Source organism: Marmota monax, unplaced genomic scaffold (genome assembly GCF_021218885.2).
Source record: "Marmota monax isolate L192 unplaced genomic scaffold, Marmota_monax_Labrador192_F-V1.1 WCK01_AAM20220418_F8-fsc00073, whole genome shotgun sequence".
NCBI classification, from domain to species: domain Eukaryota; kingdom Metazoa; phylum Chordata; class Mammalia; order Rodentia; family Sciuridae; genus Marmota; species Marmota monax.
Window position 1 is genome coordinate 588843 of NW_026692846.1, and position 23484 is coordinate 612326.

The 23484-nt window shown below is 50.4% G+C and overlaps 1 protein-coding gene across 8 annotated transcripts; it reads right to left on the reverse strand.

Moving 5' to 3' along the window:
* Positions 1–234: 234 nt before the first annotated feature.
* On the reverse strand, positions 235–23454 carry Hsf1 (heat shock transcription factor 1). 8 transcript variants are annotated; one of them, XM_046448934.2, is made up of 14 exons: positions 23163–23454; positions 5593–5701; positions 5074–5264; positions 4760–4884; positions 3473–3548; positions 3339–3400; positions 3137–3233; positions 2884–3020; positions 2491–2754; positions 2011–2097; positions 1159–1264; positions 1015–1080; positions 874–943; positions 235–802 (listed from the first exon to the last, which is right to left on the reverse strand). In XM_046448934.2, the coding sequence occupies exons 1-14, from the start codon at positions 23277–23279 to the stop codon at positions 597–599; spliced, it is 1713 nt and encodes a 570-aa protein (XP_046304890.1). In that variant the 5' UTR covers positions 23280–23454; the 3' UTR covers positions 235–596. The 8 variants fall into 8 exon arrangements, with proteins under 8 accessions (XP_046304890.1, XP_046304891.1, XP_046304892.1 ...); XM_046448935.2 differs by having other exon boundaries at positions 5074–5210; positions 23163–23453; XM_046448936.2 differs by lacking the exon at positions 1015–1080.
* Positions 23455–23484: the final 30 nt, after the last annotated feature.

The window sequence follows — 23484 nt, forward strand, 5'->3', positions numbered from 1 at the left end:
GTGCCTTGTGGATAGAAGGGGTCAGCCTGACGCTGACAGGAGATATGTGGAGCATGGTTACCTGTGCCCTGTCTCTGAAGGGACACCTTAGGAAGGGTTGTTTTGCTGACAATCAGGGCCAGACTGGCCCAGGGTACTGCCACCACCTTTCAGATCTGCTCTGGGCCTCCCCTCCCCCATCCCCACCTCCCTAAAACCCCCAGGGCAGGAGGAAACACATAGAAAGCCATAGCATAGAGCTTGTCGGTTTATAGATCTCTGCCCGTCTTGTCTGTCCGTCTGTGTGTATATATTTCTCTGTGAAGGGGAAAGGGGGACCCTCATGTAAAAATCCAAAATACAATTCTATGAACAACCTGCAGAATCAGTCCAAGTTGTGACTGTGAAGCCCCAAACAAGCCATGGGGATGCGGGGCTGGGCGAAGGCAGCAGGTGTGCAGGCCCAAGGGCCCTCACTCTGGACTGGAGGCACTGTCCAGCCCTGAGCCCCTCTTCCCCCACTGGGGCTGTGGAGGCTGTGTGCCTGTCCTGCCTCCCCCAAACCTGTCCTAAGGGTGGAAGCAGGCCACAGGCCCTCCCAGTCCCTCTTGGCATCTCTAGGAGACAGTAGGGTCCTTGGCTTTGGGGGGCTCAGAGCCTGTCAGCAGGGAAATGGTGGGATCATCTGTGTAGTCGTCTCCCTCGGAGAAGTAGGAGCCCTCCCCCAGCTCAAAGAGCACAGGTAGTTCACTGCTCCCCGTGTCCACGGCGTCCGGGTCCAGCAGGAACAGAGGCTGTGCTGTGTACTGCACCAGCTGCTTCCCTGTGGGTGGGTGGGGGTCAGGGCCATATGGGTGGTGGGAGGATGGGGGGCAGGCACAGGGCTTGGCTCACCTGAGTCAGGGCCATTGTTTTCTGCCTCAAGAGGCCTGGGGGGCTCCTGGGGAGACAGGAGCTCCTGTATCTGTGGGGTGGAAGGGACATGATGAGGACTGCTGCTGGTGCCCCCGCCCCCCACCCTGCCCGCCTACGCACGCTGGCCAGGCTGCTGTCAAGGTCAGGCAGGCTCATGTCGGGCATGGTCACGGAGGGGCTGAACAGCTGCAGGAGGGAGGGAGGGAAGTCAGGGCTGGCTTACAGAGAATGGGGTGGAGCAGGGAGAAGATAGGGCAGACTCACGTCCAGCAGGGCGCTGGTATCCACACTGAAGCCATGGCTGGTCAGCATGGTCTGCAGGTTGTCCAGGTTGGAATCCATGGCATCCAAATGGTCACTGAGCTCATTCCTGGCCCGGGGTGAGTGGGCAGGTGAACCAGAGCCCCAGACACACTCCTGTAGAGAAGGGCTCTCCCTTGGCTACACCCATTCCCTAGATGGGGCCCCTCGGCACCCCCAGCATGGGCTGGGGGGACAGTGTGTCTGTGTATATATACACACACAACTGGAAGGTGCTGGAAGGGCAGTGGTGAGCTCTGTGTCCTCCATGACTACTGAGGGTAGGGTGCAGCTTGGCCCACAGGATACTGGTACAAGGCTGGAAGGCCTTGGGGGTGATCAAGGCTGGGGCAAGAAAGCACCAGGGGACGAGGGGTTCAGCTCTAGTGCAGTTTTTCAGGCTTAACAAGGTCTTGCCACAGCACTTGGAAGAGTAAAGAAGGTAGACAGGCTATCCTCAGCATGACTGGGTCTGCACCTCCCCTGGTGCTGCTGGGTGTATCTGGGGGCCATGGGAAGGACAGCCAGGACGGCTCTACAGGTGCCATGGGCCCACCCCACCCCGAAAGTAAGCGCAGCACAGCAGCCTGGATCCTGCCTGCACTGGTGGCTGGGCCAGGTAGGGTTTTGTCCCAGTCACAGCCATTGGCCCATGCCTGGGAAGTCAGTGAGGATGCAGAGCCTGGGAAGCCCTCCCCCGGCACCCTTGACAAACAGGGTGAGTGCTGTGCACAGGGCAGGGTCTGCTTCATGGCTGCAGGAGGGGCCCGAGCTCTGACAGAGCCCTCCTCCCTCCCCAATGGGGGCCGCGCTAACCCTGGCTGGACTCGGCCATGCAGAAAGGAAGAGGAGGGGCAGGGGAAGAGGCGGGCGACCCCAGACATCTGTGGAGCGCGAGCCAAACTGCAAGATACAAAGACAAGAGCCCCCCCATTGCAGGTGGGGGCCAGAGGGTGGGCTCTGAGCCCACCATCCTCACTCACTCAGCCTCTGGACAGGGCCAAAGGGGTCAAAGCCAGGCCCGGCTCACCATCTCTTGCTGCTGGTCTGGGCAGCATGACAGGCAAGGGTCCTGTGGTTTGCAGGAGAGGGCGATGGCAGCCAAAAGGGTGGCCAGCGGGCAGGGGCCCCAGATTGTAGAGTGATCTGGCCAAATTCAACTCCCTCCCTGGCCCTAATCCTGTTTGCTTACTATTTGCAAATCCCATACCCCTGCAGGGCCTGGGGGTTCAGTACCCCACCCCTCGGGGCAGTCCCAGCACAGGCTCAGGCTGTGTGCTCAGGGGCAGCACTCACTTGTCCAGACAGGCTACGCTGAGGCACTTCTCGGGGGCTGAGCGAGGTGGGGACGAGGGGACGCGGCCTCCGGCATCAGTGGGGACTGTAGCTGAGGTGGGGGCAGGCTCGCTCTCCCGCAGGATGGAGTCGATGAGGGCAGTTGGGGACAAGGGGGTGTCCACAGAGGACGGGTGCCTGGGACTCGCCTCCTCCACTCGGGGCGTCCGAGGTGGACTGGGGGGCTCCTCCTTGACACGCACCAGGGGACTGCTGGACAGGGGCCTGGACATGTTGGGGGACACGTTAGCAGGAACCTCAGCGGGCACCACTCCCTCCCAACTCTACCCCGGGCTCATATGGGCTGGCCCAGTGAGGTGACAGGAGGGCTGGGGGGGGGGTACACAGCCCCACCTCTCATCTATGCTCCTGCCTGGGGAGGCCAGAGGGCTGGCGGGAGCCAGCTCAGTGATGTCGGAGATTATGGGTCCAGAGCTGGTAACAACGTCTGGGGTATAGAGGCTGGAGCTGCTGTAGGCTGGGGATGGAGCCTGCAAACAGAGGTAGGGGCTGGGTCACGTGTAGGGTCTGCCTGTGGCCACCCTGGAGCACGCAGCAAGCACCCTGCACGACCTGTGGGGGCCGTCCTGCCCAACCTAGTGCTTACCGAGTATGGGCCTGGACCATGCACATGCTCCAGGGAGTACTGCCGGCCATACTTGGGCACCGAGTGTGCGGAGCTGCTGTCGCTCAACATCAGCGGGCTGTGGGGAAGGGGTGGGGGTTAGCTGCTCGCTAGGATGCAGCAGACGGAGCACAGGGAGGGCCCAGGGCCTGAGCAGAGGGTACAGGCACCCCCAGTGCCTCACATTTTTCTCTTCACCCCCAGGATCCGGTTGGACTGCACCAGCGAGATCAGGAACTGAATGAGCTGTAGGGCAGAGAGGATATAGTCACTCCAGCCCTGCTGTGGAGGGACCCACCACCGCCAGCCCTGCCCCACCTTGTTGACGACTTTCTGCTGCTGGGCATGCTTCTGCCGCAGGCTGGCCACCTCTCGCCACAGGGCTTCGTTCTCGCTGCAATACAGGCTGGGTCAGGCAGGCCTCACAGCAGTCTCAGCAGGGGTATTCTGTAGCCTCCCCTGCCCTAGGCAGGTCCAAGGGGGTGTGGGACAAGGGCCGGGGCCAGGCGAGGGCTTGCTGGCAACATTGCCCCCCTTCAACCTCTGGTGTGCTTCCCAGAGGACAAAGGTGGGGTTTGCAGGACACCCACTGATGATGCGGTGGGGTCGGGGTGGTGACTGGGAGGTTCTTTGAACTTGAATCCAACCCCAGTCATCTGCTCCCACCAAGGGATCAGGTTTCCGAAACACAGATTCCTCAGTTTGCTGAGTGACACCTGGAGGGTGCCCTGCACCTTGTAGGGGCTGAGGGCCCTGCACCAAGTGTGGAAGTGGCCTGGTGGGGATAGGGATGAGCTGCCAAAACATGGTTCCCCCACCCAGGTAGGTAAGCAAGATCTGGTGCATTCCTGATGCTCTGGTGGGCTAGCCCTGCAAAGCCCATATCTCCTGGACAAAGAAATGGCCCCTTGGCCATACTGTGAGAAAAGCCACATCCACTGGTCATAAAGTCAGTGGCTTCTGCTAGGCCTAATGTGGGGAGTGTGAACCCAGGGCCTCTTGTGCTATATGGGTAGAATTCCTGAGTCTCCAGGGACCCAGAGTGGAAAAGAGACCCGTGCCTCAGTTTCTTAAGTGCTAGGCTGCCTGCAAAGCCTCTAGAACCCTGGGTCCTCGTTGAGGAGGGGCCCCAGGTGGTCAGGTGTGTGCCAAACATACATAGGCAAAAATTCAAGAAAGATCCTACGCTGCTTCCTGCCCCAGGCCTGAGATGGTGGCAGTGGTGGGGATGTTGACATTGCGTTGAGTGACACTGTGGGCAACCAGGGGAGGGAGAGAAGCTGACCTAGCCTTGGGACTGTCCTGGTCAGTTTCCTGCTGCCCTGGCCCTCAGCGAGGGACCTGGAGGGCAGAGTCTGTGAACCCAGATCCTGTACAGTGGAAGCTCATCTAGTCTGCGGCTTCAGGAACCAGGCAGAGGCCTATCTTTCCGGGTGGAGGGAGTGGCCCAGCAGGATGCCTCCCCCAGAATATGGATACAGAAGGCCCCAGAGCTTCTGCCACAGAAGTCACAGCTGGACGGTGGCTCTGCAGGAGGTCCTCCTTGTCCCATTCCCTAGCCCACAGCACACATCCACAGCCACCCCCTGGACACGCAGGACCTACTGCTTCATGGCCAGTAGCTTGGAGTCCATGCACTCTTGCTTCCCCTTCATCAGCTGCACATCTGTCAGTAGCTTGGTGACGCTATCCTGGCGGATCTTTATGTCTTCACTCTTTAGTGTGGATACCTGGGGGTGGACAAGAGGCTCTGGAGGTCCTGGAGTGGGGCTGGCTCTCATGCTGCAGCTGGGCCCCAAGGAGAGTGGGGAGGCCTGAGGCACAGTAGGAAGGGCCAACGGGGATGGTTAAGGGTGGGTCAGAGAGGGACAAGCAAGGAGGGACGACAAGGAGGGTTGTGTTTAGGGCCAGCCACTCACGCTGGTCACTTTCCTCTTGATGTTCTCCAGGAGCTGCTCCTGGCCACGCAGGAAGCATGGGTGCTGGAACTCAGTGTCATCCCTCTCAGGTTTAACCAGGCCTCCCTGCTCGATGTGGACCACCTTCCGGAAGCCGTCTGCACACACAGGGGTGGGAGAGCTCTTCCTGAGGGCCAAGTGAGGGAAGGCCCCTAGAGAAGGGCCATGCAGGGCTGTGGCCAGAGCCCATGCCCATGGCAGCTGGGTGTTATTGTTATGAGGGAGACCCCATTCCCAACAGTTCCCCATCTGTGAGGGAGTATGGCTAGGGCCTCACAACCCTTTCCTCCCTGGAAACCCCAGATGCACACTCCTGAGGATCTTCCAACAAAGAGGTACTTTGCCCCAGTCCTCATGTGTAGTGGATTCCAGGCCCTGCCCCTGGCCAATCCAGAGCAATGTCTGGGGGTGAACATGCTGGGGTCTGCCTCCCACAGACTCCTGGAAGGGGGCACCCGCCCAGCCAGAGTGGGCACTCACACATGTTGAGCTGCCGCACGAAGCTGGCCATGTTGTTGTGCTTGAAGTACTTGGGTAGCACCTCCTTGGCGAACTGGCCTTGGTCAAACACATGGAAGCTGTTCCCACTCTGTCAGGAGACACAGCAGGCCACATGTAGCAGTGACAGGGATAGTGGTTTGACTCCCTTCCAGGTGTAGTGGGCAGTGCACACTCCCACCGTACGGGGCTGCTGGAAGGTGGAGTCTACCCCAGTACGCCCTGGCCTGCATTCAGAGATGGGGTTCCCTTGACCAGTGGTTCCTGGACGCCAAGTTCACATTCATGCAACATAATGTACTCTGGTTCCCTCTCTGCAAATGGCATGTAGCTATAATCAGCAAAAAATTCCTTAAGAACAGCTAAGAGCAGGGGCTGGGGATATAGCTCAGTTGGTAGAGTGCTTGCCTCACTTGCACAAGGCCCTGGGTTCAATCCCCAGCACCACAAACACACACACAAAACAAAACAACAAAACAAAACAACAACAAAACCGAACAGCTAGGAGCCCAACCGAGGCAGTCAAGGGCATGAGAAGCAAGCAGACCTTCCTTACTCTGGATGAAGGTACAGCTTGCTCAGAACGGTCTGATCCTCTGGCAGGTGAGACAAGGACTAGACTGTCACACACTGCGTGTACTGACCTTCCTCTCCCACTTCTTTCCTGAACTCAGCCCAGAACCCCTCAGGAAGGACTGATGGGGTAGCCATGGTGGCTCAGAGGAGGCATCAAATATGGTGGGGGTCACACAATGCGAAGGGGATGGCATTTTGTTGGTAGTACCTGACCCCCTGAATCAATCCCTTCAGGACGGTGGGAATAGGCTTCTCCCAGTCAGGGTCAGGAAAAAACTAAAAAGAGCCCCCTGGTGCTGGGTTGGCACTGGCACTACTTTCTTTCTTTTAAATGTGTTTTTAGATGTTGATGGACCTTTATTTTACTCATTTATTTATATGCGGTGCTGAGAATTGAACCCAGTGCCTCACGAGTGCTAGGTAAGTGCTCTACCACTGAGCCACAACCGCAGCTCCCTGGAGCTGCTTTCTAACACACAGAGGCATGAAAATAAGCATTAGCATCAACAGTAGCATGAGGGGAAGGGGTGGAGGAAGGGACACCAAAGCAGCAGAGCAAAAACTGGTAAGAAACGTGAAGTCAACTTCTCCAGGACTCTGAAAGGTAACCAAAGAATGGTTCATGCTGGAAGCAGTTTCTTCAGGAGGAACAACTGTGTCTTGCAAGAGCACTGAGCTCCATGGCTCTTAGCCTGCCCCGTTCTACTCCCTCTCCTGCAGCCTTGGACCAAGGGCTGCACCCACAGTGGGGAAGCAGGGGTGTGGGCGGGCCTGCAGCTGCTTTAAAGCCTATGAGGGCAGCTCCCTGGAAGACCCCACGTGCAGGGAGGGCTCTGACCAGGCTAGAAGCTCTCCCAGGGAGTGTTTCCCTTGGGAGTGTTTGTTGGAACACCCAGGGGTGACTTTTAAAGGATGTGGCTGCTCAAAGCACATATAATACTAGCTAACCAGACAACAGAAGGGAACGCTGAGCTGGGAATGGTGGCACACACTTGTAATCCCAGGAGGAGCACAAGTTCAGCCAGTTTCAGCAACTTAGGGAGACCCTGCCTCAAAATAAAAAGGGCTGAGCATGTGACTCAATGGTTAAGCACTTCCGGGGAACCAAAATGTGTGTGTGTCCCTAGGAATCTGGAAGCCATGTGTATGTGTAAAGCTAGAGCTATGCAGACACTCCATGGACCCTAGAGGCCCTAAGTGGTCACCTCTGGCTGACCTTGAGGTGAGGCATTAGCAGGAAGTGAAGGATGAAGTAGGGCTGCCCACTACTGTCTGGGCTGAAGGTGTGTCCTAACACACAGAGGCCCTGGGAGACTGGGAGACTTACTGGTTTTAGACCCACAGGTTTTCGCTCTATCCCCTGACTAAACTAACTGAACAGAGACTGCAGTGGTCACCAAAAAAGAACACAGGCTTTACAGATTAGTTCAGGAAAATCACCAGGCCAAAAAATAGCAACAAATGCTGGGGAAAGGGAGAGTCTCACCCCAGAGTTGCTACACTTCATTAACTGAAAGTCTACTTTTCAGGTTGGGGCTGGGGCTCGGTGGCAGAGAACTTGCCTAGCATATCTGAGGCACTGGGTTGATCCTAAGCACCACATAAAAACAAATAAAGGCATTCTGTCCATTAAAAAAAAAGTCTACTTTTCAATAAAAAAATCATAAAACATACAAAGAAACAAGAAGTTATGGCCCATATATTCGAACAAGTAGTCAATACAAATTGCCTGAGGCTGGGTGTGGTGGTATAAGCCTATAATCTCAGTGGCTCAGGAGACTGAGGCAGGAGGATCCCAAGTTTAAAGCCAGCTTCAGCAACAGCAAGGTGCTACGCAACTCAGTGAGACCCCGTCTCCAAATAAAATACATAAAAGGGCTGGGAATGTGGCTCAGTGGTCAAGTGCCCTGAGTTCAATCTCTGGCAGCCCCCAACCCCTGGAAAAAAAAAAAAAAACAACCCAAAAAGCAAACTGCGTACAAAAAAAAAAAAAATTTTTTTTTTTTCCAGCACTGGAAATTAAAGCAATGGGCTACACTCACTGAACCACTGAGCACCACATCCCCAGTCCCTTTGATTTTTCCTTTTGAGACATGGTCTCACTGGCCTCAAATTTGGGATCCTCCTGTCTCAGCCTCCCAAGTTGCTGGGATACAGGTGTGTACCACTGTGTCCAATGAGAAAAGGATTTTAAGTTAGCGATTTTAATTACTTTCAAAGAATACATCTGGAGAACTAAAGTAAGAGAACTATATCTCACCAATGGAGAATTTCAGTAAAGAAGTAAAAATGATAAAGAAGCATCAAGTTGAAATTCTAAGGTTGAGAAGTAAACTCAGTTTAATAATTCACCAGAGGGACTCTGGTGAGATGTGAGTAGGGAGAAGCAGGAATTAACAAACCTGAAAACAAGTCAACTGAGATTACAGTGTGAAGAATAGAAAGAAGAATGAATACAAATGAACAGAATGGCAGAGACCTATGAGGCACCACTGAACCACAGCTGGGCTGCAGGTGAGGCTCAGAGGTAGAGCACATGCTTAGCACCAACCCCCAGCACAGGGGGAAAAAAAGTATAACTTACACATAATGTGAGTCTCAAAAGAAGAGAGAAAGAGCAAAGAGACTGTACCTAAGGAAACACTGCCAGGATCTCCCTAAATTTGATGAAGAACATCCAAGAAGTTAACTGAATTACAAGTGGGATAAATAAAAAGGGATTCAACTGATACACTTCCATGAGGGAACTGCCAATCACAAAGACAGGAGGAGACGAAGACTTACCAGAGCTGAGAGCCAAAGGCAGTGGACACTAGTAAAGCTACCCTTTCAAAGTGAAGAGGAGATTCCTGATTCTTGGCCGGCAGTGTGAGGCACTTTGTGGAAGTCTCCCCAGTAAAACACTGGGGAGTCTCTGAAGGCGTCTAGTGAGTAAAGAGACATTTACTCCATGACACCTGCTACAACTTGGCGGGCAGTGAGCACGTGGGGAGAGCCACACCACCAGGATTTCTTTACCCCAGCACTCCAGGTTGAAGAGATCACATTCCTGCTTAGTGTGGCCAAGAGAGCAGTTGGCTCCTCCACCATGCCCCACAGATGGGGACCCCATTCCAAGTCCAGCAGTAAAGAAAGTCAGTGGCTACTGCCCAGCCACAGTAGCAGTGGCTCTAAGTCTGTGTTTGGCAGTGCAGGAGGAAAAGCTCTGCTGCACCCACGGGAAGCACAGTCCCTGTCCAGGTGTGGGCAGGCCGGCCTCAGTGAGCCTCTGCAGGGAAGGGGAAGATGAGAAGAGCCTTCCAGGGCCAGAGCTGACCCAAGGCCAACCTGAAAACAGCCACAGTTCAACCAACAAACCCACCTGCCTTCTGCGGAGAGGAGGCCGTGCCCTCTCTGAGTTACTCCACGATGTACAGAGCAGCAGTTTTCAGGCTGTGCTTTAACCTTTCTCACTTCATTTTGTAAAGCAGTAGTTTGCTGTGAGCTACTCCATTTTGAGTTTAAGGGCTGAGATGCAATGAAGCCATACCTTGTTTGTACAAGTGAACCACCACCATCTGCCTGGCACAACCATAAGGCATGAACTGAAATAAGTTAATCATGCTAATGAAGAATGACCACCCATGAATTTACCAAATTAATCACAAGCATGTATGGGCGTATCCAACAAACATTGCAAAACCAGGCCCATGAGATTACTGAATATACTAGATCACCAAATAAAACAAACTCCTCACTTGAGACCCATAAAAGGGGAGGTACCCTGGGACTGGACACAGTGGCACCCTAACCCTGGTCACTGGTCACTAGCCTTGCCCAAGAAAATTGTCACAGCAAAGAACCTTCGGATCTGTTCTTAGGCTTTAGCAGTGTGTGTGGTTTCTTCTGTCTATGATGACCATGGAGTCCCACTCCAAGCTGACATGGTGAAACTGCTGGACCTCGGCCTAGAATAAGCTCCTGCACCCTAAACAAGCTCTTCAGCTGGTTCCTGATCTCACCTGACCACCTGCAGGGACTCCGCCTTTGCTCTCAGTTCAGTCTCCCTGACCCTGTGGCTGCCTTGACCCCTTCTTATGTGTGTCTCTGTGTGAAGTGTGATGTGCGACTTGAGTGTCACAGATACTGGCAATGAAGATTGGGATAAGAACCTGTGATTGCCTGGCTGATGATCACCAGGTGATCTGCCCCCACTGAGTGGTGCAGCCTGTGACTTGACTGTCATTCAGCAAATCCTGACCTTGTGGAAAGACAGGAACGAGTGTGGTCTATGCTGATGACAGGGCCCCGCTCAAGACACTACCAAATCAGAAACACCTCCAGAACAACAGCTGCCCAACCACCTCCCCCAGACCAGACCAAACCAAACCACCTCACCACTGGTCAGACTGAACTGCATTTGACTGCCCAACCATCTGTGCTCCAGGGCATTACAAAAAGAAACAAAACAAGGCAAAACAAAAAAACCCCAATGGCAGAACCAGGCAGCCAGGCAGTGAATAGAGACCAAAGAAAAGTAGTCTCCCTCAAGCCACCCAGCCAAGTCACAAGCAGACTAAAAACACGAAGGAAATAAGCTCAGGAGGAAGGCAGAGCCACCCCAAGTCCTACAACATACCAGCTAAAACGTTCACTCCTTAATGTAGAGAAACAGGATGAGAAGAGTATCAAAGGAATGAGGCAAAGCATTCACTGTATCAGCAAACAAGGGGAGGGGAAGAGAAAGGATGGGGGAACTTTTGAAAAATCCCACATCTGTGAATTCAATAGTAGATTGAAAAACAAAAAACAAACAAAAAAAACCAAACACATTTTGAAATGACATTTTCTCTAAATTCATTCTCTCTCTCTCTCTTCCTTGGGTGGAGGTAATGTTGATTGAACCCAGGTGTGCTTAACCACTGAGCCACATCCCCAGCCCTTTTTAAGTTTTATTTAGAGATAGGGTCTCCCTAAGTTGCTGAGGCTGGCTTTGAACTTGCGATCTTCCTGCCTCAGCCTCCTGAGCTGCTAGGAATAGGTGTGCACCACCGCACCTGGCTTCCAAAAATATTAAAAAAACAAACAAACAAAAAACAAAAAAAACCTCTATTGAGGGTCTGGGGTTGTGGCTCAGTGGTAAAGGGCTCGCCTAGCACATGCGAGGCCCTGGGTTCGATCCTCAGCATCACATAAAAATAAATAAAATAAAGGTATTGTGTCCAACTACAATTAAAAAATAAATATTAAAAAAACTCTACTGAACATGTAGAGACTTTCACTTGTCATGCTTCTCTAAACAATGCAGTAGAACAACCATTCACATAGCATTTACATTAGGTGTTATAAGTTATCTAGAGGGATGGGGCGACTGCTCCGTAGTAGAGCTCTCACCTAGCACCCCTGGGTCCCACCCTCAGCACTGCTTAAAAGCAGGAGAAAAAGAAAAATATAGGTCATCTACATATGATTTGAAGTATACAGATGTGATGGCTCACACCTATAATCCTTAGAGTCACAGGAGGATCCAAAGTTCAAGGCCAGGGGGCTGGGGCTAGAAGCTCAGCAGTAGAGTGCTTGCCTCACACAGGCGAGGCACTGGGTTCGATCCTCAGCGCCATATAAAAATAAAGATACTGTGTCCATCTACTACAACAACAAAAAACAAAACAAACAAACAAAACCAAAAACCCACAAACAACCAAGTTCAAGCCTGGGTAAATTAGACCATTTCAAAATTAAAAAGGGCTGAAGATGTAGTTCAGTGGTAAAGCATCCTTGGATTTAATCCCCAACAACCCCCCTCCCCCACAAAAGTATATGGGTGTATGGCAGGATGTGTAAGTTATATGCAAATACTATACCATCTCATACAAGGGACTTAGCATCCTTACATTTTGGTATCCAGGTGGGGATCTTGGAAACCTCCCCTGTGAATACCAAGGGATAACTGTTTTTAACTTCCTTGAGCAACTGTAAATGGTATTTAAAAACTTGATTTCCCATTTATTCATTGCTAGTATGCAAAAACATATTGGATTTTGTGTTGACCTTATATCTAGTGACCTTGCAAAACACATTCCTTAGATCTAGGAGGACTTCTGTGAGTTCAGGGTTTTCCATGTAGACATTCTTGTATCTATGCATACAGACAGTGCTCCTTCGTCCCCTCCAGTTTGCATGCCTTCCTTTTCTTGTCTCACATGGGATACTGGACAGAACTTCAGCAAGAGGCTGAATAAATGACCAGTGAAAAGAGATGATGCACCTTGTTGGTCTCCAGGGAGGGAGAGCACTAGGTCTTCCACCACTGAGCAGTTAGTTAGGTGTGCTCTTGTTTTCCTGGTACTAGGGGTGGAACCAGGGGCCTCTACCACTGAGCCACATACCCAGCCCTTTTTTAAAATTTTGAGACAGGACCTTGCTAAATTGCTGAGGTTAGTCTCCAACTTGTGACCCTCTTTCCTCAGCTCATTGGAATTAAAGGTGTGCACCAATGAGCCTGGTGATGTGTGGTCTTTTTTTGTAGACACTTTGTATCAGGTTGAAGAAATTTCCTATTATTTTTAGTTTTTTATTTTTTTTTAAACGTCACAAATTACAATTTGATCAACTTATTTTTAGACAAATATTCTGATCATGTTTTTCTTCCTTATACTGACATGGCAAATAATGTAGCTTGATTTTCAAATGTTGAACTGATCCAGTGCTCCCAAGACAATCTCACTTGTGATTTCATTCTTTTAACATAACGCTGAACTGATCCACTATATTTGGTGGAAGACGTTTAAAGATGGTTCTATTTATTTTTCAATTATTGGACTTAGCCAGTGCAGTCTTTCGGACCTGGAAATTTCTTTTACGTACGGTTTATAACTGGGAATTCAATTTCATTAATTGTTTTTTGGACTAGTCACATGTTGCTATTCTGAGCGTGACTTGAAGTTTGAGGTTTAAAGAATTAGTCCATTTCATTCACATTGCCAAATCCTTAGTACTTCCTCTTCATCTTTCCGCCTGTGGAGTCTGTACTGATGCATCTTTACTTCCTGATATTACTAATTATTCTTTTTTCTTGTATCATTTGTGCTATGAATTCATTAACTTCTTTATTTTATTTTTTTATTAAAGACTCGGCTTTTGGAGTTTGTTTTACAACTTCTAGTCACACTGCTTTCTTTTGCTGTCTGCACTTCCTTCCTTCTTGCTTTGAGTTTACACTGCCCCTCTTTCCTGTTTTTTTTTTTTAATACCTTTATTTTACTTGTTTATTTATATGTGGTGCTAAGGATTGAACTCAGGACCTCACAAGTGCAAGCAAGCGCTCTACCACTGAGCCACAGCCCCAGTCCCCCTTTCCTGCTTTTTAAGGTGATTGTTTAGAAGTCCACTCTTTTGTGGAACAGGGAATGAACCCAGGACCCTGAACATGCTAGGCAAGCGTTCTGCTGCTGAGCTACAGCAACGGCCCCTTCTTCTCTCATGATTCCCCCTAAGCACTGCTTTATTGTTTGGAGTCTCCTACTGCCAGTCTGTTCAACAGTTTCTAATTTAATTCCTTTATGTTCAGAAAATACATTTGCATGATTTTAGTTCTCCTGAGCTTGTTTTCAGGGCCTTGAACACACTCTATGCCGGCACAGGTCCATGGGGCTGAGAAGAGGCTGGGCTCTGTTGCTGGGTGGAGTATCTTCAGCTGTTAGCAGGTTGAGTGGCTTGATGTGTTCAAGTCTTCTCTATGTGGAAATTCTCTCAACCTTAATCAAGTCACTGAGAATAGTCGACATGCGTGACTGCACTTGCAGTCCTAGTTCTTTCAACTCCGTCTAGCTTTACCTCATTTCTTTTACTGCTTTGTTCCCAGGTGGACACAACAGGACTGCAAGTGTCCTTGGTGCACTCACCCTTTATTCTACCCCTGAGTTACAACCTCAGTCCCAATAATAATGCCCCTATTTAAGGTCAGCTTCTTTGCTCTTAGGTCTATTTTAATTGATAAGTCATTTTGCCTTTCTTTTGGTTAGTGTTAAGAAGTACAGTAGTCGCCTCTTATGTGTGAGGGATACATTCCAAGGCCCCCAGGGGATGCCTGAAACCACAGACAGAACTCAACCCTACATACATTATGTTTCCCTCTATATACACACCTATGCTAAAGTTCAATTTGTAAGTTAGGCACAGGAATAGATGCATAACAACATATAAAACAGTACACACATAGTGCAATAGGAGTGATGTGCTCCGTCTCTGCTTGAACTGTACCTAACTGATGGAAACAACACAGTGCCTGTGAATAAGCAGGTGCGTAAAGGAGCGCTGGGCTACACTACTCAGGCACTGTGATACATGACGGTTGGTGTGCCACTGCAGATGGCTGTGACAAGCAACTACTGGGCAGGCCGCATGTACGCTGCAGACCCACTGACTGAAGGGATCGTTCGCATCCTGGGGGGATAGTGTGAGGCTGCCTTACACCACTCAGAGTGGTTTAAACCCACGAGTTGCTTATTTCTATAATTTTGTATTTACTATATTTGGCCTCGACTTGACCATGGCTAGGGGGGAGCCACTGTGTGTTTTTTTCTTTTATTGTTTTGACTGACTGATTTTGGTACTGGGGATTGAACCCAGGGGCACTTCACCACTGAGCTGTAGCCCCTAGCTCCCCTTCTTTTAGTTGTAGATGGACACAATCCTTTTATTTTATTTATTTAATTTTATGTGGTGCTGAGGATCAAACACAGGGCCGCACATGTGCTAGGCAAGAGTTCTACCTCTGAGCCACAACCCCTGCCCCCCTTTCACTTTGAGACAGGGTCTTGCTAAGTTGCCCAGGCTGTCCTCAAACTTGTGATCCTCCTGCCTCAGCCTCCTGAGCTGCTAAGATTACAGGCATGCACCACTATGGCTAACTTGACAAGTTCCCTTTATTGGTTTAATCTCCTTTTGGCTTCCCTGTTTTCTTTCTTTTTATCTTTATGTGGTGCTGAGGATTGCACCCAGGGCCTCACACTTGCTAGGTGAGCCACAGCCCCAGTCCTGGCTTCCTGGCTTTCTGATAGGAAATACAAAGTCACAGGAGTCATTGCTACCAGATGGTGCCGTTTTTTCTCAGGATGCTTTCAGAATTTTTAGTTTGCCTCTAGTTTTCAGGAGTTTGGTTACGCCTTGGTTTTATACTTCTTTGCAGTATATTGAAATTGAACTTACAGGTTTATTATATCTTTTGCTTAATTTGTAATTGTTTATTTTTCTTGCAGTTTTCTACTCTCCTTCCAGGACTCTGATGAATGAAGCAGACCCCTGAAGCTGTCTCAAGTCTGTGAGGCTCTGTTTGTTTTCCCTCCCTGTTGTTAGATTAGGGACAGTTTTTGCTGTCCTATGGCCATATTCACTGACTTTCTTCTGTCACTTCCATCTTACTACTGACCCTGTCCAGTGTTCCTTACTTTAATTACTATAATTTTAAGTTCTAAAACTTCAATTTGGTTCATGTAAGTTACATTTTCTTTTGGTTGTAGATGGACACAATATCTTTATTTTTATTAGTTTATTTTTATGTGGTGCTGAGGATCAAACCCAGGGCCTCATGTGTGTGAGGCAAATGCTCTACCACTGAGCTACAACCCCAGCCCTAAGTTACATTTTCTTTTTCTTAATATTTATTTTTTAGTATTTGGCGGACACAACATCTTTGTTTGTGTGTGATGCTGAGGATCGAACCCGGGTCGCACGCATGCCAGGCGAGCGTGCTACCGCTTGAGCCACATCCCCAGCCCCTAAGTTACATTTTCTTGCCAAGACTTACTTTATACTCATTCCAAGTGTGTCTACCTGAGTTCTTAATGTGGAGTTTACAGTCATTCTTACCTCTTGTTCTACTGTGTGCAATTTCCTTTCTCTTTCTGCTTGCTTTTAGGACATTTTATTAGTCTTTTTCAGAGATCTGAACATGCTAGGCGTTGATATGGCTTTCTTTGTTCCTATTCTGGTTGGGATTCATTGCTATTCTTAAGTGTGTGGGTTTATAGCTCTTCAAAGACTTGGGAAAAGAATGCACTCCTATAATCCCAGCTGCTTGGGAGGCACAGGTAGGAGAATGGCAAGTTCAAGGCCAGTTTGGGTAACATAGCAACTGGGTCTCAAAATATAATAAAAAAAGCTGGGGAGGCAACTTAGTGGTAGAGTACTTGCTGGGTATGCACAAGGCTTTGAGTTTGATTTCCAGTACCACAGAAAATTTCTGGCCATTCTTTCTACAAACATGCTCCTCCTCCTGCTTCTGGAACCTCAGCTGTCTTTAGACTGCATGACACCACCCCAACAACACTGATTTTTCAACCTCCCCTCTCTATGCATCGCAGTGGATCACTTCTGTAGTTTCTCACTCAGTGATCTTTATTAATCTTCTCTAGTGGACTTAAAATAACCTTTCAATTTTAAATTTATAGAAAAGTTGGGAAGATAGTACAGAGTCCCCATACACTCCACACCTGTTTCCCTATTACGAACATCTTGCCTTAGCAAGGTGCACCTGTTAAACTAGACACATTATAAAGCAAAGTCCATACTTTTTCCAGATTTCCTCATGTCTTACTTTTGTTCCTGTACATCATCCAAAATATGACATTACATTTACTTGTCATGTCTCTTTCAGTTCCTTGGGGCACAACAATTCCTCAGACTTTCCCAGTTTGATGACCTTGACAGTTTTGAGGAGGACTGGCCAGGCATTTTGCAGAATGTCCCTCTGTTTGGATCTGGTATTTTATTTGGGGCCATATGTGACTTTGGGAAGATGGTTCCACTGTGTCAAGAGCTCAGCTGTCAACAGGCTTGTCACCATGGACACCAGTGTTGATGTGCTGGTGAGGTCCTCTGTGAGCCCCCTCCCTTCTCTATGGTGGTCCTCAGAAGGAACCCACAGCTCAGTTAGGGACAGTGTGTGGGCTCTCTGAGAGGTGAGGATTTATATAAGTAATTTAAAATTCTCCTGCCTAGGGGAAATGATATTTTGCTCAACTTGCTTCTTTTTTTCTATCTTCCACTTCTCAGCCTTCATGTTTTTGCTTTGATTCCTTGAGCACACAGAGTGCTGTTAAAATTATTTTAATGTACTTGTTGGTCATCCCATCAGACCTGGGTCTGTTACTATGAACTGTCACCCTCCCATGACAAGTTACACTTTTCTCGCCTACTGGCTTTTCTACTCATTTTGACTGGACCTAGGACATGGGAATTTTATGTTGTGTGTCTGAGTTTTGTTGATTGCAAAAGTGCTGCACTCCATTGAGGGCAGCCCGGCTGTCACTTCAATGCTTGCTTCCAAGCTTGCTCCCATGTCATCTGGAATACCCTTTATGTGTGGGCTTCCAACACCCCTTTAGCTCTCCCAAGGTCCCTGGTGAGCCCTCTGTGTATTCATTCACACTGGCTTCTCCACCCTGCTGGCGAGAGTGCAAACAACCTGTGGGCTTGAGAGTTCTAGCTGTTCACCCTGTAGCTTCTCAGCAGCGCTTCCTCCCTTGAAGGTGTTCTTGGCCTCCATAAGGGCTGCGTGAACAAATAGGCATTCCGACAAAACCCCAGGGGGCTCATCTGCTGATTCCCAGATATCTTTCTTGGCCAACTTCCTCCTCTCTGCCACCATGCCCCACAAGTTCAGCAGCCTCAGCTCCCCTAGTCTGCATGTTAGCTCTCCCCTTTCACCACAGAAAGCCCAGGCAAGTGTATATTAGCTCAGTCCTTATCTGTCCTCCAATGCTGAACAGTGTCCGAGTTGAACCGGTCTGACAGGACCTACTCCAAGTGAGTTTCAGAGGGTCTTCTGAGGGAAGAGCAGAGAACTCAGTGTTTCATCTCTTTGCCTCAGTGGTTCAAAGGCTCTTCTCTGCTGATCACAGGTAACTTTGGGAGGTCATAGCTTGGACTTAAATATAATGAAAACGGGCATTTTAGAAGGATCAAGGAAAACTGGCTGCCCAGTTATTGGCTAGTGAGTAGTGCTCTTGTAGTCTGAAACACGGTAGTCAGTAAATACTGAGTCTTACTGTGAACCGTACCCAGGTACGCTCTACCACGGAGCTACACACCCAGGCTTTTTAAATTTTAAGAAAGGGTCACGCTAAGTTGCGCAGGCTGGCCTCAAACTAGAGATTGTGGGAGCCACTCTGAATGATTCACGCCTTCCATCCTGGAGTGGAGAGGCTTTGTAGTGACATGGACATTGCCCTGGTCCAGGAAGTTTGAGGGCACATCTTCAGAGATAGGTGTGTCATCCCATAGCCCCTTGGGTCGAATTATACTCACCTGACCTTTATAACCCTGCCCCTTCTGACTTTTTTGGATGGAACTTTCTAAGAATAAGGGTCCCCCACCAATAAAAGCCCACTTCCAACCGTGCTCATGACTTTCTCTTGCTCTCCCATTTGAGAAGCCTGAGGCCAAGAGTGAAGAAGCTGTCCCGAAGCTTGTTTAAAGGTAAAGTGTGTGTCTGTGTTTCATTTGGTGTGCCTGGAAATTCACACAAGCGACCTTAAGTTCAGCTGCCCGCACAGGTTGGGGGCAGCAAGACAGCCTCCTGTCTCAGCTTCCAAAGTTCTGTCAGCCACTGTGCCTGGCTGTGACTTTGTTTTCTTTTTCTGGTACCAGGGATTGAACCCAGACCCCTGATATCCCTCTTTCTATTTTACTTAGAGACAGGGTCTTGCTGAGTTGCTTAGGTCCTCGCTAAGTTGCTGAGGCTGGCTTTGAACTTGCAATCCTCTTGCCTCAGCCTCCTGAGCTGTTTGGATCCCAGGAGTGTGCCATCACACCAGGCCCGTGGCTTTATTTTCTATACCACTGTTGACAATTTGAAATGTATACAAAATTCTCCAGGTATACATTTTGTATAGAGCAGATTGGTGACTCTGCTTATCTTCTCAAAGGGGTTGGCTCTGTGGTACCAAAAGGCTAACAGCCATATATTTTATGAGGTGGCTTATCTGATCTTTTCAAGTTACTGCCCAGCCACAATCCCTCCCTGTCTTAGCCCCCCTGCATACCCAAGCACAGATGGAGCTTGTAAGGTACTCAGGTTTCCTGGCCTTAGCTACCTGACCACTTTCTGTGTCCTAGGACTGGGACTAGAGCAGCAAGAAGTCTGTGGGCACTTGGTTGCATTGGAAGCCATAGCTGGCCTGGCTTTGTGGTCATGAGAAGATGGAGTGAAGAAATCAGTCTGGAGGGTGAGCTTGATGGAGGGTCCAAGCAGGTACAGAAGAGCAGCACACCTTCTGGGCCATCTCCCCCAGTCCTGGTCTGCCACTCTCTGAGGGTCCATTGGTACTTTTCCCAGGGATGCTTTCTTGCTTCTGCTCAGGTTAGCTTTGGAGCTCACGCCTGCAAGTCAGGAGCCATGACCAGCACACACCTCCACATCCCCGGTGCACTGAACACATGCAGGCTGCTCAACTCTGCTCACTGTGGGGCCAACACAGTTGGAAGGGGGTTACTGACCACAGCTACTAGTGCTGCTAGGCACAAGGAAACCATTGGGGGCTGAGCTCCTCACTTTTTTACAAAGGCCAGTCTCTTCCTCCTGCCAGACCTTGGCTTTGCTAGGCTCTAGTTTCCCCTGCACACAGGCCAACTCCTCTGAAAACAAGCAACCCCCAGGTGCAGGTTGCTCTCCCTGGTCCCTTGATAAAGAGTTATGGGCCAACACTGGTTCTATGGTGTCAGATGGGCCCAGGTTGCTGTGGGCATCTACTTTCCTCCAAGTCTACCACAACCCAGGCCTGCAACTCCCCCAACACCTCAAGGCAGGAGGAAACACACAAGAGGCCACAGCATAGAGCTTGCTGGTCTAGTCTAATTTTTCTCTGTGGATGGTGAAAGATGGATCCTTGAGATGTGCACAGCTGGCAAAGCCAGGCAGTTTGCAACATCTGGGTGATTCTGGACTTACTTTTACCATTTTCTAGCTCTTAATTTGTTAAGATTTTTGATGTCTTTGAGCCTGAGTTTTCTATTTATAAAATGGAACTTAGGTCACCCACTTGAATGACTGTGGGCAGAGAGTGAATAGGCAAGAAGCACAACCTTGTCTGTAACACAGAGACAGCAAACATGCTGTGCACCATTCAGTGGTTAATGACACCGCAGCACACAACACAACCAGCTTGAGGTGTGTGGCTTCTAGCACTTGGGGCCCACTGCCAGGTCTTCAAGGGTGGGGCCTGTCAACTCTTGTTTGCTCTCTAAGAATGAGCTCACCTGGCTGAGAAAGCTCAGAGAGCAGGGGTAGCCGTGGGGGTTCTGGACACAACTTGTGGTTGAGAGTTCATCTCCTTTCAATTACAAAACACGTTTACTTTTTAAGAACTAGAAGAAAAACTTAAAATAAAAATTAACTGTAATCTTACTAGCCAGAGATAATCAAGATTACTTCTCATATTTCCTTCTAATCTTTTTTAAAAAAGACTACACGATCTTATACAAAATTGGCATTATACTGAACCCGGGCTATGAGCCTTCATTTTTCACTTTGGTTTGGACATTTCTCTCTGCTTTGAGGACTGTAACTCCAGAGTTGTCCTGAGTCCTGTAAGGCCCTATCAAGAGCCTACTGGGGAGGACAGGGGAACCACTACACGAAGAGGAGGATGCAAAGGCTGAGAGATGGTAGGAGGGTGGAAAGGCCTCATGCTTTATTTATGGAGCTACCTATTTATCCAGGTATTTAGTCCCAATCTTCGTATCTCTGGGTACTGGATCCAGGGGCAGCTTTGGGACAACTGTTGAGAAGTTGGCTAAGGGAAGATTACCCATGCCTACACTTACATGCTCTTGTGGCTCCTACTTGGATTCTAACCTGTGGTCACCAAATTTCCTCCACAGGGCATATGGAGCTACACTGTCCTTCAGGACCTGTCTGGGGAAAACTCAGATCTCTTGTAGCCCTTCCTGTTTGGGTAAGGGATTTGGAACTAAATGAGGGCTGCGGGTGGGAATGAACATAAGGATAAACAGTGCCATAACCTCCATCACAGTTTCCAGGTAGTGACCTATTCTGTCCCCTAGTAGTCTAGCCAGGGTTCTGAGACTGGAAGGTCTTCCCCACATATTCAGCCTTGGGAATTAGCCAACATTATCCCTCCAAAGGGAGAGTACTTTTTGGCAGAATAAGGAGGAGACTTCCAGCACCAAGGAGAAAATAACTGAGTGGGGGCCCCAAAGCCTTCTGAGGCATCTGAAGGCTGAGTCAGGGGCAGTGAGCCTATAGGAGCGTCCATACTGCGCTCTGCTGACAGAGGCCACAGGGCCTGTACGGGTGCCCTCAAGGTCACGGGGACTGAGGCATCATCTTCTTTCTCTGGGCCAGGCAGTCAGCTCTAAGAAGCTCTTCAGCCCCTCCCTGATCATGCTGACAGGGGCTTCCTTCCATTCCTGAGTCAGAGCTTGTTTTTGTACTTGTTTCATGCTAGCGCCCACTGCTATGTCCTGATGTCCTGCACCAATTACAGCTGCTTCACACAGGAAGATCCAAAGCTTGAGTTCCAGTCAACTCCCTGTCCCTCCCCAGGGAAAATATGTCAACAGGTAGTGTGCTGCTGTGGATGGGAGGCTGTTTACAGGTTGAATCAGATCTGACTTCCAACTCAAAGGCCCTCCCCAGAACACCCTATAGGTCCTGGAAGAATGTATACTGGAACTTCACCCACAGATCTCTCAATCAAAAAGCAAAAACACCAGGCAGGATGGACTTTCCTAGCCAAACAAGGCTCAGAATATTCCAGAGGATCTCCGATGCCCTCCCCCACCTGGGTAAGATCACTTCCTATGAGTTAAGGGTAACAAGGCAGAAATGGAAAGAAGTTAAAGAAAGTCAGAAATGTGGTGTCATTTCCTGGGGGTTAGGAGAGTTCAAAATCTAGAAGAGGTAGCTGAAAAACACTGCTCCTCTCTGGATCTGGGGAGCAAGGAAGGCCCACACAGAGGAGGTGCCATGGGGACAAAGTGTTTCTACCAAGAGTGAAGGTGCATGGTTTCTAATCTTCTCTTTATTCCCACACACATTTTTTTTTTTTCCTTTTGGCACTTGGGATTGAACCCAGGGATACTCTGCCACTGAACTACTCTCCAAGCCCTTTTTTAAAAAAAAAAAAAAAAAAAAAATTATTCTTTTGAGAGCGTCTTCTCTTGCTAATTTGGTTAGGGCCTTGCTAAATTCCTGAGGCCGGACCTCAGCCCTCGGGGTTGCTGGGATTACAGACATGCACCAACATGCCAGGCATATTCCAGAATGCTCTTTACAGAGGGCACACCGTCAGTAAACGCACGACCCGGAGGCAGAGAACCGGACCTCCAGATCGAGCTAGATTCATGTCCAGGCTTTTCTTCTTTCCTGACGGGCTGAAGGGACGGGTGTGCGATGGGTGTGCTCTCGGCACAGGCTGAGAAGCCCTGAGTTTTGGCTTGCAGGAAGTCAAGCAGGTTTGCTGGCACCAAGCCTGTCACAGTTCCTCTAAAAGCTCCCTCTGGATCACTGTGGCCTCAGGCCACCATGTGCCAGTCCCGGGCCCTGACCCTCTCGCGGTGCGATGTCACAGGCAGGATGTGAACAGGAGGCGGGAGTGACCTCTGCAAGCTCGAGGTCTGCGGTCTTCGCAGCCCGCTCCGACAACTCCAGAGGGCCCAACGCCGGCCCGCTGCCCTGGCGGTGGGGCCAGCCCGGACCGTGCGTCCTGCCCGCTGCCCGCCCGCCCTTCTCCTTCCCACCAGCGCACGCCCTCCGATTCGCGCCACGCCGCGATCTTTCCCCGACGCGCGGGCTGTGCACCCGGCCGTCGGGGCGCGGTCCCTCCGCGAGCCACGAGCGGGAGAACCGGAAGCCGCGTCCACCGCGTCCCAGGCAAACTAAGGGCTCTGGGACCGCGCGGCCCCGGGCTTCGAGAGGACGGCGGCGGCCAGGCCCCCTTCCCGCAGCGCCCTGCTCCCGCACCCGCCCCTACCGGGCTCCAGCAGATGAGCGCGTCGGTGTCCGGGTCGCTCACGAGGGTCCAGAGCTTGGTCAGGAAGGCCGGAACGTTGCTGGGCCCCGCCGCGCCGGGGCCCACAGGAAGATCCATCTTAGGCTCGGCGGCGGAGGCGAAAGTGGCGGCCAAGAAGAGGGGCCTAGCCTGGGTTAGCGCCGTCGCCGCGCCTGCCCCCCGGGCCGCGCCGCCGCCCGCTGCGCACACACTGCCCTGGAAGCTCGCATGGCAGCCGCCATCTTGTGACGGGCGCGCTCCCGCAGGCGCCCCGCCCGCGCGCACTCGCGTGCGCAGGCGCTAC

Coding starts and splice junctions, on each gene's coding strand:
- Hsf1 (XM_046448934.2), bottom strand. CDS start 23,279: ATGGATCTTCCTGTGGGCCCCGGCGCGGCGGGGCCCAGCAACGTTCCG. Junction 1,265..2,010: donor CATGGCCGAGTCCAGCCAGG/GTTAGCGCGGCC, acceptor ACCCCGGGCCAG/GAATGAGCTCAGTGACCATT. Junction 1,081..1,158: donor ATACCAGCGCCCTGCTGGAC/GTGAGTCTGCCC, acceptor TCCCTCCTGCAG/CTGTTCAGCCCCTCCGTGAC.